Here is a 16916-nt window from a genome sequence, read left to right as displayed (position 1 = left end):
TAAGTTTTGAATTGGATCGCGCTAGGAATTTCCGGTAATGAAAAACACTTTTGGGTTTTTCTTTCCTGCACGATATCTCTCGAACGCCGGAATCAAGCCGATTTTTGGAAAGGCCGGACTGGTGGCGATGCACCGACGTGGTTTTACTGAGATTAAGAGTTGATTAGTTTTTGGGAATTGAACTTGCTTTTAGCCGTTTAAAAGTTATTCCAAAAACCACATTTAAAAAAATTTTTTCAGTTTTTTTGAAGATTTCTCAAAAATCTATTGATCTGAATCGGTCCGCCAAATGGTTTTCAAAATCTAAGTTTGGTCAAGCCCTTCTTCGAATGGCACCAACCGCGATGAAATCGGTCAAGCCGTTCAAAAGTTATGAGCGGGTTTCACATACTTTCACACACACACACACACACACACACACACACACCACAGCACACCGTGACAACCTCGCGGGGATAGTCAGGAAGCTACCTGGACCGTGAAACGTCGAGATCTGATGAAAACTCGATGGGAAAAACGGGGTGAAAACACCAATAATCTCCTCGATTTTTGAAAATCTTCGATTTAAGCGTGGAGTTGTTTTTTTTCTTTACAAAAAGATACAAAATAAAAAAATTAAAAATCAAGTAACCGATATGATAGCTTTATTAGGCTCTGAAATTAAAAAATCTTATTGTAAATTTAAAAATTACCAAAAATTTTAGAACGTATTTAGTGTGCGTGGTTGCAAAATATTTTACTTTTAATGAAATTCGTAAAATCTATTTACTAGGACTTGGTGTACTTAAATAATTGAAATACACAATGACGCACACCAAGTAAGTTCTAAAATTTCTTTTAATTTTTAAATTTTACAATAAGATTTCTTTTTAATTTCCGGTAAATCATAAACAATCATATCGGTTACTTGGATTTTTTTATTTTTTTATTTTGTATCTTTTTGTAAAGAAAAAAAAAATTTTTTTTTCCCTAATAGTCTTATGAACGTGGACTTGGCGTGAAACTGTTACTGTGAAACTGTTTTTGTTCGGATTTTAGTATTTTTTGTAATTATAATGAAAATTTACAATTGGTACCAGCTTAAATCTCGCGTTGGCAGCATTTTTTACTGCAAACTATCCCCTTAAAGCTACAATCCTTATGTAGATATAATTCCAGTGTACCCCTTGGCGGCCGTAAATGTAAAGCTATCGCGAATTACTTTTTTAACTGTAAGTTGCGTATCTATAGGAGGATTACCTACACATTTTTTTATTTTATCTAGTCTGTAAGCGCGCGCCGGACTTTTCTCCATAAAAAGTTTCAGGATCGAGAAATTTAATGTGAGCGAGCTATATAGTATGTGCTTGACAAAATTTAATAATTTTTAAGTAAATAAATTGTTATAAAGTGAGAATATAATTAATTAATACGGTGGGGAAATAAATTATGAATTACTGTTTAGATAATAAACAAATTAGGAAAAAAAAGTACCGTAGAATTAAATAAAATTTCGCAAGTAACCTCAAAAACCAAGATTCTGCTTAAGGCAGTAAACACAAAGTCGGTAGTCTGGCACTCCGTTTACAACGGATTTGGAACGGGAACTTGGCGCCAGATTTCTACCGAATCTGTGCAGGATTAGTTTACATTTGAAAGCTTAAGGAAGCGCGTACGTTTTTAACACGGCGGCGGAGCGCTCACCGATGCGACCACAACTTAGATTCCGGAAAGAAGACATCGCTACCTACGAAGGGGTTAAAAAAATTATTTAATTACTTGCTGAGCTTCTTCAGTCTCGCCCATTTTTAAATTGTCGCAAACAAGAGAGAGAATCTGTATGGATTTCTCTCTCACAAGTGCTCCTAGCAAGAGAGAGTTTTATTTTTTGACTGGTCTATGAATTAATATTACTTCAGAATCATCTAGTACCTGTATAGTATCCCTAATTGTAATAATGAATGAATAAAATTTATTTTTCAGTTTATTAATAAAGGTAAAAGCCCCAATTATTGACAGGCGTCTAAATATTGACACCCCTAAATTATTGCACGCCTCATGGCCGCACTGAAAGCGCGTGAGGTTGTGCTTTATATATACTCAACTCGTCAAGGTCAAGCAATTTTGTGATCTTTAAATGCCTCTATCACAACCATATTACACTTATACAATGATATAAGTAGATGTACACCGAAAAAAATTTTTAATTAAACCATCTTTTACTTTCTAAAATCATTTCATGTTACGGTATCAAAACGTTTCAAAACGTTTTGAAAAAAAATTTACGGATGTCACCCCATTTTGGATGTACCAACGATTACTCCCGAACAAATTGATATATCAAGACCGGACCTTTTTTATTAGTTTAAGAATTCGATGAACTGGGTCTGTATTTCATATCAGTGACCTAGTTTACGTATTTTTTTTGTAATTGAATTTTTATTCAAATTCACTACGATACAACCGCACAAAGCCAAACAAACTTTTCTTATTTGTCACGTGAGAACTATGGCGCCACTTGATCAAGCTAGATTTTTGCACGCCTCATAGCGCGAAGCACGTGAGGTTGTGCTTTATACTCGACTCGTCAAGGTCAAGCAATTTTGTGATCTTTAAATGTCTCTATCACAACCATATTACACTTAAACAATAATATAAGTAGATGTACACGGAGAAAAAACTTAAATTAAACCATCTTTTACTTTCTAAAATCATTTCATGATGCTATTTTGAAAAAAAAAACGTTTTGAAAAAATGTTTACGTAGACGTCCGGATGTCACCCCATTCTGGATGTAGCAATGATTACTCCCGAACAAATTGATATTTCAAGACCGGACCTTTTTATTAGTTTACGAATGCGATGAGCTGGGTCCGTATTGCATATCAGTAGCCTAGTTTACGTATTTTTTAAATTGAATTTTCATTAAAATTTATTACGATATAACCGTACAAAGACAAACGAATTTTTCTTATTTGTCACGTAAAACAATGGCGCCACTTGATAAAGCTAGATTTTTTAGACTGCGTGCGCATATAACAAGAAAAAGGGCGCTGATATTAAAAAAATACTCTGTAAGAAATTACTTAATTATAATTTTCTTTTTTATCAGTTACAAAATTTATTTTTCTTAAAAATGAATGAGCGTTATGAGGCGTGCACTTTTGGATTTCCCAAACTTTTTAGAATGCGTGCGCATATGACAAGAAAAAGGGCGCCGATATTTAAAAATAAAAATACTCTGTAAGAAATTACTTAATTATAATTTTTTTTTTTAATCAATTGCACAATTAATTTTTTTCTTAAAAAATGAATGAGCGTTATGAGGCGTGCACTTTTGGATTTTCCGAACTTTTTTTAAATATATTTAATTATCTGTAATAAGAATAACTATCAAATAAATTTTTATTAAATTTTAATTAATTAAAAAATTGAAAAAAATCACTCAGTTCAAAATATTAAATATTAATTATTAAAAAAAAATAAAAGCACCAGTTCATCAAACCAGATTACGAGCGTCTATTTTCTTAACAACTTTGGTTAGAAAAAGCATTTTTTAAATACCGAGTTTAAATTAATTTCTTCATCTAATTATATGATTTTTTTTTAATTAACAATATATGAAAAAATTCATAAAATTGAATAATCGAAATTAATTGTATGCTTTATAATATTTAAACAATGGGTGTCAATAACTAGTTGATAATTTTTAAGTTGAATCTCATATTGACAGCCATTCGACAGCGCTATCACGCCTTTTTTTTACTTTAATCTAAAAATTTACTGTAAGAGTTTGAACTCTTCTGATTCAATAAATTAATTTTTATATTCTTGATAGTAATTAATCATTTATGGAAATTATTATTAATAAACTTTAATAAAATTGATTACTTAATAATAAGTTTCGATAAATAAGAATAAGCAGATGATTCTAGGCATGCGCAGTATAAGGTGTCAATAATTGGGATTAAAAGTATGTCAATAATTAGAACAATCAGTTTTTTAACCTGTCAATAATTGGTGTGTCCGGATAGTCTATTTAATTATTTAATATTAATTAGTAAATATCACTATCATTTTAAAAAAAGAAATTAATTAGTAAAAACATTACTTTTTGAGACATTATTACCACAAACAAAATTCAACGATATTGATATTTGATTATTTAAAAAAAATGAAATCATAACTTTGTCTCTTATAGTGTCAATGATTGGGGCTTTTACCTTATTTAATTAATAAATAAAATATTATAAATAAATAATAATATTTTATTAATTAATAAAAGAAAAAAAAAGAAAGAAATACTAACTTTAGGCAAAGAAGAAATAAAGTCATGCAATGCGACTTTTTAGCAGTAGCAATAATTTCGCTAGCCAACATTTTACGATTTCCACCGTAAGAAATATTGTAAGCAATTGAGTCATTAAAAAACCTCGGCTCTCCTTCAACGAGACCTATTTGCCGTCTCAGCTCCTTAATATTAACATCATTCAGCTGCTGATCATCAAAAAACTGCAAAGCATAACTTTTATATAACCTAGTTTAAGGGGTATCAGGACTCTTGATACCCCGACAAAATATCCCCGAGATTAAATATCACTTACAACAAAATATTGCACGACTCATGATGCGAAGCATCAGAGAGTGCTTTACGATCGAAAAATTTTTCGCCTCATTTTAGCAACTATTTTTAGTATTATAGCTTTGTTAGTTCACGGAATCTAGATATTTTGCATATTATTGTCGAGATAATTTAATGGAGATTAATTCCATACTTTCTAAAAATTGATTTACTGCAATAGAAACGGAAAAAAAACATCAAAATAGGTCAAAAAATTTTCCTGTCCGTCATGTATGAAACCCCGGAAACACTGTAACTTGTGAAAAAATCAATTATTTGAGTTAAATTTTTTTTTTTTTAATTCTTATCGACGATTGTAGGTCACTGAATGCGAATGGTTAATTAATTCAGTGTCGTTTAATTACAATTAATAAAAAACGAAAACTACAAGACTGTATATCTATATATATCCATGAAAAATTAACATGGATGGTGATATATCTATATCTATAGATATTATGTACATTTTATTCCACCAGGGGCGCTTGTGCACTACCTTCCTACTACAGCTGTTTTTTCGGCAATTAATTTTGAACGACTTAAGTTTTTTTTTTTTTTTTTTATATTTCATAATTAAATGAGCATTATGAGTCGTGCACTTTTGGATTTTCCAATCTTTTTAAATATATAAATATTTATCTTTTTAGAATTAATAATGTCGAATAAACACACACAAAATCCATGATAAAATCCTGATTAAAAAAAAAGTATTGAGAAGAAAAAAAAAGTATTGGTTTTCTAGTCAATCTAATACTTTTTTCTTTGTTTCAATACTTTTTTTATTCAGGGAAGGGCCCAACAAGGTAACAAGCTTGTGTTGTATTTGCGATAATTAATTCATGATAATTTTTGTAATAGTTGGCAAATGTTACTTGATAACTAATATTTACAGTTTTTGTAAAGCCGTGCTACGAATATTTGCTGAAATGATATTAATAAGTATTAAAATAAATTCGATAATTTTTTTCAAATTTATTTATTTGAAAAATTCAATTATTTAAGATATTTTGTCTATGCATTCAATTATAATTGAATACATAGACAAAATATCTTAAATAATTGAATAATTATTTAAGATACTAGGAATTGAAATTGCTCGCTTCGCGCGCCTTAAGGAGGTATCCCATAATAAAATTGAGATGAAATGTATGAGAAACCAATTTATTCGTGTTGTGATTGGTCGAAAATAAATACTCTCATTCTGATTGGTTGAAAGTGAATATAATATACATAAACGACACATAAATATATCATGACAATAAATATGAGGCGCGCGCAAATTTGAATTCTAGTCCCATAATAAAAATTGAGATGAAATGTATGTGAAACCGATTTATTCGTGTTGTGATTGGTTGAAAATAAATGTTCTCATTCTGATTGGTTGAAAGTGAATATAATATATATAGACGACACATAAATATATCATGACAAGAAATATGAGGCGCGCTTGCGCGCAAATTAAATTCTAGTCCACTTTTATAATTTAGATGAAAAATATGAAAATATATCATGTAAGTAAACTATTCCTAACGTGATTGGTCAAATATGGTCAAATATATCATAATCATGAAAATATAGATAATATCATACTAACATTCACACGCGCGCTTGCGCGCGCAACGTATACTAGTCCCATAATAAAATTGAGATGAAATGTATGTGAAACCAATTTATTAGTAATGTGATTGGTTGAAAATATTTATTCTCATTCTGATTGGTTGAAAACGAATATAATATACATAAACGACACATAAATATATCATGAAAATAAATATGAGGCGCGGCTTGCGCGCGTAAATTAAATTCTAGTTCTAATTAAATAATAGGGATTTTGAAAAATCCTTTTAATGGCATATTCTTAAATGTCTAAACTTTTAAAAATATGAAAAAAAATTTTTTCGATTTTTTCAAAATTCTACACTAGAATACCCCTTAATTTTTTAACCGATAAGGAATCCAGGGACCACATTTTTTGCGATAATTTGATACTTAGTTAACTTTACACTTATTTATATTTCATATTTCATCTATTTTAATTTAGAGAATTTTGTCTAGGGTTATCTCTTTTAAGATATTTTGTCGGGGTATATCAAGAATTATAGAACCAATTTGAGGTTAGGGAAAACAATAATGCTTACAATGTCTCCAGAAGTTATTTTATAAAACCCCAACAACAGTTGAATAGGTATAGACACTCCAGAGTGCAATCTACCGACAAAAGCAACAAGTTCTCCAGGTTTGATATAAAGATTCATTTCATACAACTTAGGAATTGCTGCGTAATAAGAATGAACAAACGATACTTGCTGGAAAGTTATTCTTCCTTGCAAATCTGGTACCCTAACCCCGCTTTTTACTTCCTTAGAATCGTCTAGAATGTCTACAAAATTAGAAGACAGGTTCATTTCATGGGACATTGACTCCATGGGCAATACCAAATGGCCGACTAATAAAGTTCCTAGAATTATAGCTTCCGCAACTCTAAAAAAAAAAAAAAATAATAGGTTATAATTATAAGTAGTATAGAATTATTTTTAAGGAATAATTACTTGAAAACAGTTGTTGAATCAATTTCATTTCTGTTTAGCATATATCCGCCATAAAATACGGCGACCGAGTATGCAAATTGAGGTAATGCAACGCAGCACCCATAAATAAACGCCTGTAGCTTAACATTGTTCTGGTTACTGGTTATTAAATTATCAGCGTCGTCGTCCAAGTCTATAAATTTACTCTCTAGATTTAATGCGGCTATTGCTTCGGCATTTCTCGTTGCTTCAATTATCATCTGGGATAATTAAAACATTAAGTTTGAGTTTATTGTTTATCAATAAATTAACAGGCCAGAGGTTATGTTGCAATTGATGAATTATTTGTGCGTTATAACCTCTAACTTGTGGTATTAATTAAACGCTTAATTTTACATCTGGCAATTTTTGGTTTTTATTTGTTAAAGTTAATTTTGAAGATATTTATTGAAAATTAATTTAGCAGATATTTAATAATTTTTAGAACTTTTGTTAACAAATGAATTATGGCAAAAAAAATTGACATGCAGAAATTTTTAAAAATTGAAAATGCAATTTTTTTTAAATAATTTTTTAGAATTAATTTAATTGTTAAATAAAATCAAAAATTGGTCAAGTGACAGCTAACTTTAATGTCATAGATATTTAACAATTTTTTTAACAAATAAATTATGGCAAACAAAAAGGTGAGAAAAGTTTGGGAAATCCAAAAGTGCACGCCTCATAATCTTATATTCCATAATAAAATTGATTAAAACGAAAATAATAAAAAACAGAAAACTCTACTAAGGTAAAAGCCCCAATTATTGACGCTATAAGAGACGAAGTTATGATTTCATTTTTTTTAAGCAATCAAATATAAATATCGTTGAATATTGTTTGTGGTAATGTCTTAAGTAATGTTTTAACCAATCAATTTCTTTTTTTAAAATGATAATCAGTAATATTTACTAATTAATTTTAAATAATTAAATAAATGATCTGGATACACCAATTATTGACGGGTTAAAAAACTGATTGATCTAAATCCACGGATTCGGTAGAATCTGGCGCCAAGTTCCGTTCAAATCTGCTGTAAACGGAGCGCCAGACTACCGACTGTGTTTACTGTAAGCAGAACGGTATTTTGAGGTTGCAAAATTTTATTTAATTCTACGGTACTTTTTTCTAAATTGTATATTATAACAGTAATTCATACTTTTATTTGACTGTTATTAATTAATTATATTCACTTATAACAATTAATCTACTTGAAATTATTAAATTTAATCAGCACAAACTATAGCAACGCAAAAATTTCGATCCTGACTTTTTTCGATGGGCAAAAGTGATCTGCCACAGACTAAATAATTCTCGAGAATGCATAGTAATCCTTCATTAGATGAAACTACAGATAAAAATAGAAATTTCACAGCTTGCATCCACACCCGCCAGGGTGCGCTGGAGTATTTTTACACATAAACTGTAGTTTCAAAGGGGATAGTTTGCTATAAAAAATGCAACCAACGCGAGATTTAATTAAGTTGGTACCAATTGTAAATTTTATTATAATTACAAAAATACTAAAATCCGAACAAAAACAGTTTCACTGTAAAAAATCGCGCCAAGTCCACGTTCATAAGACTATTAAGAAAAAAAAATTTGTTTTTCTTTACAAAAATATATAAAATAAAAATTAAAAATCCAAGTAACCGATATGATTGTTTATTATTTTCGGAAATTAAAAATTTTGTTACAAATTTAAAAATTAAAAAGTTTGGAACGTATTTAGTGTGCGCGGTTGCAAAATTTAAAAAATTGAAATACACAATGACGCACACCAAGTACGTTCCAAAATTTTTTCTTAATTTTTAAATTTATAACAAAATTTTTTTTAATTTCCGAAAATCATAAACAATCATATCGGTTACTTGGATTTTTTAATTTTTTTATTTTATATATTTTTGTAAAGAAAAAAACAAATTTTTTTTTTCTTAGTAGTCTTATGAACGTGGACTTGGCGCGATTTTTTTTACGGTGAAACTGTTTTTGTTCGGATTTTAGTATTTTTTGTAATTATAATAAAAATTCACAATTGGTACCAACTTAATTAAATCTCGCGTTGGTTGCATTTTTTATAGCAAACTATCCCCTTGAAACTACAGTTTATGTAAAAATAATTCCAGCGCACCCTGGCGGGTGTGGATGCAAGCTGTGAAATTTCTATTTTTATCTGTAGTTTCCCATCTAATGAAGGATTACTATGCATTCTCGAATTATTTAGTCTGTGGCAGATCACTTTGCCCATCGAAAAAAAAGTCAGGATCGAAATTTTTGCGTTGCTATAGTTTGTGCTGATTAAATTTAATAATTTCAAGTAGATTAATTGTTATAAGTGAATATAATTAATTAATAACAGTCAAATAAAGTATGAATTACTGTTATAATATACAATTTAGAAAAAAAAGTACCGTAGAATTAAATAAAATTTCGCAACCTCAAAATACCGTTCTGCTTACAGTAAATACAGTCGGTAGTCTGGCGCTCCGTTTACAGCAGATTTGAACGGAACTTGGCGCCAGATTCTACCGAATCTGTGGATTATTTCAGAATTATAACGGTAAATTTACAGTAAACGCATTAATACCGAAAATTTACGGTATTTCAAAAACCGCGAGGGTTGATATAAGAGCACTGATATTATCCTGTAAGTGCGACATAAGTAAAAAAAAAATTAATTTCAGTTTCAAGAAAACTACTTTTTTTGAAATGTCGAGAGTAGAGCACTATCTCAACGCTTCGCTTATGAGGCGTGCAAAAAATTGACATGTAGAAAAAAAAATAAAAAATGCTATTTTTTTAAAATTTATTTGTTAAAAAAAATTGAAAAATAATTAAATGACTGCTAATTTTAATATCATTTACTTATGAAAATTAATTTAGTAGATATTTGATAATTTTACAAATTTTTTCAACAAATAGATTATAGCAAAAAAATTGATGTGTAAAAATTTTAAAAATTAAAAAATGCAATTTTTTGGAACAAATTTGTTTGTAAAAAAAAAGTGGTCAAGCGATATAATAATAAAGCTAGCCGACATTTTTGATTTTTCGATTTTGCTTTATTTATTAATTTAGAACTGAAATCTTTTTAACGTGTTTTGTAATTATTATTATTTATCTCATCATGCTTTTTAGACATATTTTTTTTTGTTTAAATTATGAATTTAATTTATTTAATGTATTATGAATTGAATCGCGCTTGAATGCAATATTTTTTTTTTTTATAATTGCACTTACAGTTTTTCAAATTTTTTCCAAATGACATTTTTAAAATTTGTAATAATTTTTTTTAATAAAAATGTTTAGATGTCGGCTAACTTAATTTTCATTAAAGTTATTGCTAACTTTAATATCATATTTATTTAATAATTAAATGAGCAATTTTTTAAAAATTGCACTTAAAATTCATAAATATAGAATTTTTTTTAATTTTTCTATAGAAAAACTTTATATAAATTGTCAGATATCAGCTATAAAAAAAATAGTAAATTTATAACCTTTTTAGCTTTGTTGAAACTCGTCGCAATATGATAATTGCGTTCGGTAACCAATTGCTTGTTGAATTGTAGCATAAAAAGGGTCAGAGGAGTCAAAAAAAGGGTAGCGAGACCCAATTTCCAGTTGTAGAACATCGAAAGGATGATACTAACGGTAACAGAGGCCAGAGTTTCTATCAAAAACACTAATCTCCTGGCACAGCCTTGCTGAGCTTCTGGAAGCTTTCTCAAAACTCTGACAATCTCGCAAATAGTCCTCGCTTCGGTATCAAACCACTCCATGTTCTTCTGCAAAATTTTCCTGAAAGTCTCTCTGCGAATCCTGGTAGTGAGTTTGCTTTCCACGAAACTGAGCATCGAGTCCTGGACGATTTTACAAAAACTCGCGACGAATCCAGCGGCGAAAAACATAGTCGTGAAAAATTTGTACCGTTTTAAAAGCTCAGAAGTGTCGAATAGCGCCACTAAGCTCAAAGTTTCTCCATAAAGTACAGTGTACATAGGAGCATTAAAACCCAGAATTACTGAAGCAAGACCCGCAAACAGTAATTGCAGCCATCTTCTCTTGTCTCTTAGAAGAAATTTAATCAGATTTTTAAACACCATCGTTCTGTTTTCAAGGGTGTAAGTTAAGACATTAGGCACTTGAAGAAACGCTCCCGATCGCCCGATTTGCACCAAGCCTGACCGCAAGAGCTGCTGGTAGCTTCGCCCGAAGAAACTTGACGTCCGAGGAAACACTGGAGGACAAGATGGCTGCTTGTCCCGACATTTTGCCATCGTTTCAACTAATTATAAAGGTTTATTATTTATAAGAAAGGCTTCCAAATTTTTGTTTTAAGAAACAAACCTTCAAAATTATCAACCGTTCCGTCTTTTTCAATAATTAGACTATCAACTTCTGGATTCGCTTGAACCATTTGCCCGACGCTGTTAAACTCTTCTATTCTTCCATCAGTTAAGTATAAAATTTTGTCAACTTTTTTCAAAATTCTTGGATTGTTTGTCACTATAATTATTGTTAGTTTGTCATAAGCCTGTAAGTGAAAAATTAATATTTGTTAAATTATTTTAAGTCTTTAAAATTAATATAAGGTAAAAGATTCAGTTATTGATACTGGTCTAGTTGTTTGACACTTGCAATTTTATTCTAATTAAAAAAATTAGAAAAACGGTAGACCCGGAAGGCCATCCGTGCAACTTCCCGCTAATTCCATACCTAGGTGCATAAAACTGCACTAATGACGTTTTTGAGCCCTTCGAGCTCAAAAATACAATTTATGTGTTATTTTGAGCTCTTCGAGCTCAAAAGTCTGATAGAAGTATCATAGAACAATATTTTATAAATTTTCAAACCACACTAACTTTTAAATGAATCAACCAATTTTCACGCGGTTGGCAGTATTTGACGCAATTTTTTTAGTTTCATGAAGAATCTTCAAGTTGGAATTGATAAAACTAGGAAATTTGAAGTAATTAAAAAAAAAACACTTTTTTTTGGTTTTCTTTCGTTCATGATATTTCTTGAACGAATTGACCAATTTTGACCGGCTTGACGGCGATCGATGTAATTTTTTCATGCTAATAGTTGATTAGTTTTTGAAATTGATCAGTGCATCCGTTTAAAAGTTATTCCAAAAAATGTCGGAGTTATGTTAAAAAAACACTTGTTTCCAAATATTTTATCGAGGATATCTCTCGAATCAATCAACCGATTTCCACGTTTTTGGCGGCGATCGACGCCGTTTTTTCAAGCTCTGAAATTATTCTATATCATCAAAAACAATCCGAGAAGAAATGACGAAGTTATGTCAAAAAAACACATTTTTCGGTTTTCTTTCGTTCACGATATCTCTCGAACAAATCAACCGATTTTGACCGGATTAGCGGCGATCGGCGTGGTTTTTCAAGCTTAAGGGTGGATTAGTTTTTGAAGTTGATCGATAGAGCCGTTTCAAAGATATTCCGAAAAAACCACCTTCAAAAATGATTTTTTTCTTATTTTTTTTGAGATTTTTCAAAATTTCTCAAAATCTATCGGTCCGAATCGGTTCAAATTCTCAGGAAATCTAAGTTTGAGGGAACTCTTTAGAACGCCGTTTAGTACGTTCTGATCGGTTCAGTCGTTCAAAAGTTATAAGCGAGTCACATAGTCACACACGCACACACACACACACATATATATATATATATATATATATATACAGACATAGTGACAACCTCGCGGGGATAGTCAGGGAAGCTTCCTGTGACCTTCAAACGCCGAGATCTGATGAAAACTCGATTTTTGAAAAACGGGGTGAAAACAATAACTTCCCGATTTTCTTGGCGGGAAGTTAAAAATAAAATGTTCTCAAAAAACCAATTATCTTAAAGTTTATAATTCAAAAATTATGCTTATTAATTTATCAGAGTTAATTTATGTTTTTTAATTAAAATAAAATTGCAAGTTTCAATAACTGTTGATTTAAAATTATATACTCTCCTATAATAAAATTAAGATGAAAAATATGTGTTGCAAACTATTCGTAACGTGATTGGTCAAATATATCATAAGCATGAAAATATATGCAAACTCTATATTCAGGCGCGCGCTTGCAAATTAAATTCTAGTTCTAGCTATAGTATAATTTAGATGAAAAATATATAAATATACACAAGGAAACAAACTATTCGTAACGTGATTGGTCAAATATATCGTAAGTATGAAAATATATATCATACCACACCAAAATTCAGACGCGCGCTTGCGCGCGTACGCTAAATCTAGTTTATATATGGATTTATTGGATAAAATTCTTATAACTCGTGTGTCAGCACACACATTTTGCTCGTTGCGCCAACACAACCCTACTCCAAAACCTGTTCAGTTAAATAGTTTAATAAATTACCAACAAGTGGCGTTGCATTCTTATTCCAACATCTTATTTAAATAGTTAAATTGAGTAAAAAATTAAGAGATCAAGAGAAACAAATTATATACCCGTTTTAAATGATCAAAAATAAATTCTTCATCAATGGAAGACAAAGCTGACAGTGAATCGTCGATCATCAGAACTTCAGGCTTGCGGTACAAAACCCTGGCTAACGCAAGTCTCTGTCTCTGGTCAACCTGTAAATCCCAGGTCAGCGGAGTGTTGTACTCCAATGGAAGTTCTGAAACCAGTGAGTGCATTCCTACTATCTCAGCAACTTCATGTACGCAGTCAAGACTCTTGCAAGTAGTGAGACAGGTGATGCTTTCCATAATCGTGGTGCCAAAAAGCACAGGACACTGCTGGGCAAATCCAATTTGCTTTCGCAGCCAGGACAGGTCAATGTCTTCGATATTCATTCCATTGAAGCTGATCTGCAATTTTAATTAATAAGTTTATAATTTATTAAAAATTATTTCTTGTGAATACTTTTCCCCGTTGCAGAAAATGAAATCGATGGATTAGAGACAGTAGAGTTGTCTTCCCAGAACATTGAGGTCCAAAAATAGCCACTGTTGTCCCTCGTTCAATTTCAAAGGACACATTTTTGAGTATCTACAAAAAAAAGTCTTATTAATAAAATAAAATGACATTAATTTTTTATTTACCGCTTGTTATGCCAAAGCTCACAAGATGGCCCTTGAAGTTGCCAGAAATATGCCGGAATATTTGTGGACGACAGAAACAGACGTATCAAGCTATCTATTTGTGACAAGGAAAAGAGCAAGCAACTATTTAGTGGATATCCTAAACATGGAGGAGTACAGGTGGTTGAAGAAATGTCTTAGAGAAAAATGCAGGAGCATTTTAAATGGCAATCCTTCAAAATGGAGCAAGGACTGGATGAAGGCGCTGAAGGAAATGAATTGTGAGAATTTCCCTACTTTAATTTGGAATAAAGCAGAATCAAGTCAAATAGCTGAATATCTTAATACAAACTTACAACACTTTAACAATTTGCAAACCAACAACAACAATAAAAAGTTAATGGAGTCCTCTTTCAGTCAGATGTATGACTTTTTTGAAACGATCCATCTATTGACGGCTGAATGAAAAAAATTCAGACCCGCCTCAGGTGCGGTAATTACGAAAAGGCACACAAAAAGAGTTACCGTAACACTAATTGCAGGATATATATATAGTAGAACCAGAGACACAATCATTTATTTATCTGCGCCGAGGTCAGAAAACTGTGCTCTGGTAAAGTAAGAACTTCTCTCCGAAATCTTACAGGAGGAAATTATGAAGTAGACCTCGACGTATGTATAAGGTAACTACTGAGAGGACCTCCAATGAAGGAAATTTGTATTTTTTTCAAGGAGATAAAACAAAAAAACGATACTGAAGGATGATATCTCAAAGATACAAGTGAAATATCCAAAATAGTCCACTCGCCGTACTGGGATGTGATTTGCAATTTTCGTCTAATGAGGGTTAAAGAGTGTTCTTTATGTTTTTTGATACGTAGATTACGAATCTGCAAGTAATTTTTTTGTAAGTTTATGCATTCAAAAGTTATTAATAATTTAATTGTTTAAAGTGAATTTTTGGCAAAAGGGACTTTAAAAATGAATTTTTTTTTTACAGAAGTTTTCATTGTTATAAAATGAAAATTTTTTATTAAGATAGTTTTTCAATATCTCTTATAGATTTTTAGATAATTAATTTTTTATAACAATGCGCGTCAAGTGACTACTGTGCATGCGCGCTCTCACTCAAACTTGCCCGGGAAGCGAGATACAGTCAACTTATACTAATTCTGCGATAGTAAATTTTATTTTTCAATAAATTTCATCTATTATATTTTGTTATTAATAAAAAAATTACTTTATGAGATATTATGATAATTAATTATTGGTATTAATAAAAGACTAACGACAAATAATTTTTTCAAATATCTATTATTTAACCGAATTTTCAAAGTAATCTTCATTTTCATTAATTGAGTAATAAATTTTTACAACCCGAAATTTACCTCATTTTTAATATTTTAATTATTTTTTAATACTTTAAATATCAACTATGTGTACTGCAAAGATAATTATGTGCTCTTATTTGTTCGCAATAGTTGAAAACATTATAGCAACGAGTTATGTATTTTGGACGTCGTCTTTTGTCGATTTTAACTTTTCTTTGCTTTTATAAATACTAATAAGGTAAAAGCCCCAATTATTGACGCTATAAGAGACGAAGTTATGATTTCATTTTTTTTAAGCAATCAAATATAAATATCGTTGAATTTTGTTTGTGGTAATGTCTTAAGTAATGTTTTAACCAATCAATTTCTTTTTTTAAAATGATAATCAGTAATATTTACTAATTAATTTTAAATAATTAAATAGATGATCTGGATACACCAATTATTGACGGGTTAAAAAACTGATTGATCTAAATATTGACATACCTTAGCCCCAATTATTGACGCCCCTACTGCGCAAGCATCGAATCATTTGGTTATATTCTTATTTATCAAAACTTGATATTAAGTAATCAATATTATTAAAGTTAATTAATAATAATTTCCATGAATGATTAATTATTATTAAAAATATAACAATTTATTCAAAAACTTATTTTAAAACTTATTTAACACCAAAACACGCCGAGTTATTTGACAGTAAAAAGCCTTGAATATAATCGCGTAACGTATTTTATACTTAAAAAAAAAGGCCTCATAGCACTGTCGACTGGCTGTCAATATGGGATTCACCATGAAAATTATGAACTAGTTATTGACTCCCATTATTTAAATATTATAAAGCATACAATTAATTTCGATTATTTAATTTTATAAATATTTCATATATTGTTAATTAAAAAAAAAATAGACCATATAATTACATGAAAAAATTAATTTAAACTCGGCAGTTAAAAAAATCCTTTTCTAACCAAAGTTGTTAAGAAAATAGACGCTCGTAAGCTGGTTTGATGAACTGGTGCTTTTATTTTTTTTTTAATAATTAGTATTTAATATTTTTAACTGAGTAATTTTTTTCAATTTTTTAATTAATTAGAATTTAATAAAAATTTATTTGATCGTTATTCTTATTACAGATAATTAAATATATTTAAAAATAATTTAGGGTGTCAATATTTAGACCCCCGTCAATAATTGGGGCTTTTACCTTAATTAATTATCATAATATCTCATAAAGTATTTTTTTTATTAATAACAAAATATAATAGATGAAATTTAATAAAATATTATAATAATTATTTAATAAAATAAAATTTCTTATCGCAGAATTAATATAAGTTGACTGTATCTCGCTTCC

General features: G+C 29.9%; 1 protein-coding gene across 1 annotated transcript in view; it reads right to left on the bottom strand.

The window, feature by feature from the left end:
* Nucleotides 1-647: 647 nt before the first annotated feature.
* LOC123266149 (bile salt export pump-like) overlaps nucleotides 648-16916 on the bottom strand; it is a 19055-nt gene continuing 2786 nt past the window's right edge. Inside the window, exons 4-11 of the mRNA XM_044730178.1 lie at nucleotides 14071-14196; nucleotides 13650-14015; nucleotides 11517-11703; nucleotides 10667-11454; nucleotides 7149-7387; nucleotides 6738-7080; nucleotides 4288-4490; nucleotides 648-654 (exon numbers count right to left, since the gene is read on the bottom strand). Coding sequence (XP_044586113.1) covers nucleotides 648-654; nucleotides 4288-4490; nucleotides 6738-7080; nucleotides 7149-7387; nucleotides 10667-11454; nucleotides 11517-11703; nucleotides 13650-14015; nucleotides 14071-14196 — 2259 coding nt within the window. The remainder of the gene's footprint in view (nucleotides 655-4287; nucleotides 4491-6737; nucleotides 7081-7148; nucleotides 7388-10666; nucleotides 11455-11516; nucleotides 11704-13649; nucleotides 14016-14070; nucleotides 14197-16916) is intronic.

Source organism: Cotesia glomerata, linkage group LG5 (assembly GCF_020080835.1).
Source record: "Cotesia glomerata isolate CgM1 linkage group LG5, MPM_Cglom_v2.3, whole genome shotgun sequence".
Classification (NCBI taxonomy): Eukaryota; Metazoa; Arthropoda; class Insecta; order Hymenoptera; family Braconidae; genus Cotesia; species Cotesia glomerata.
The sequence above is the reverse complement of the archived record's forward strand: the minus strand, read 5'-3'. Positions and strand labels throughout refer to the sequence as shown.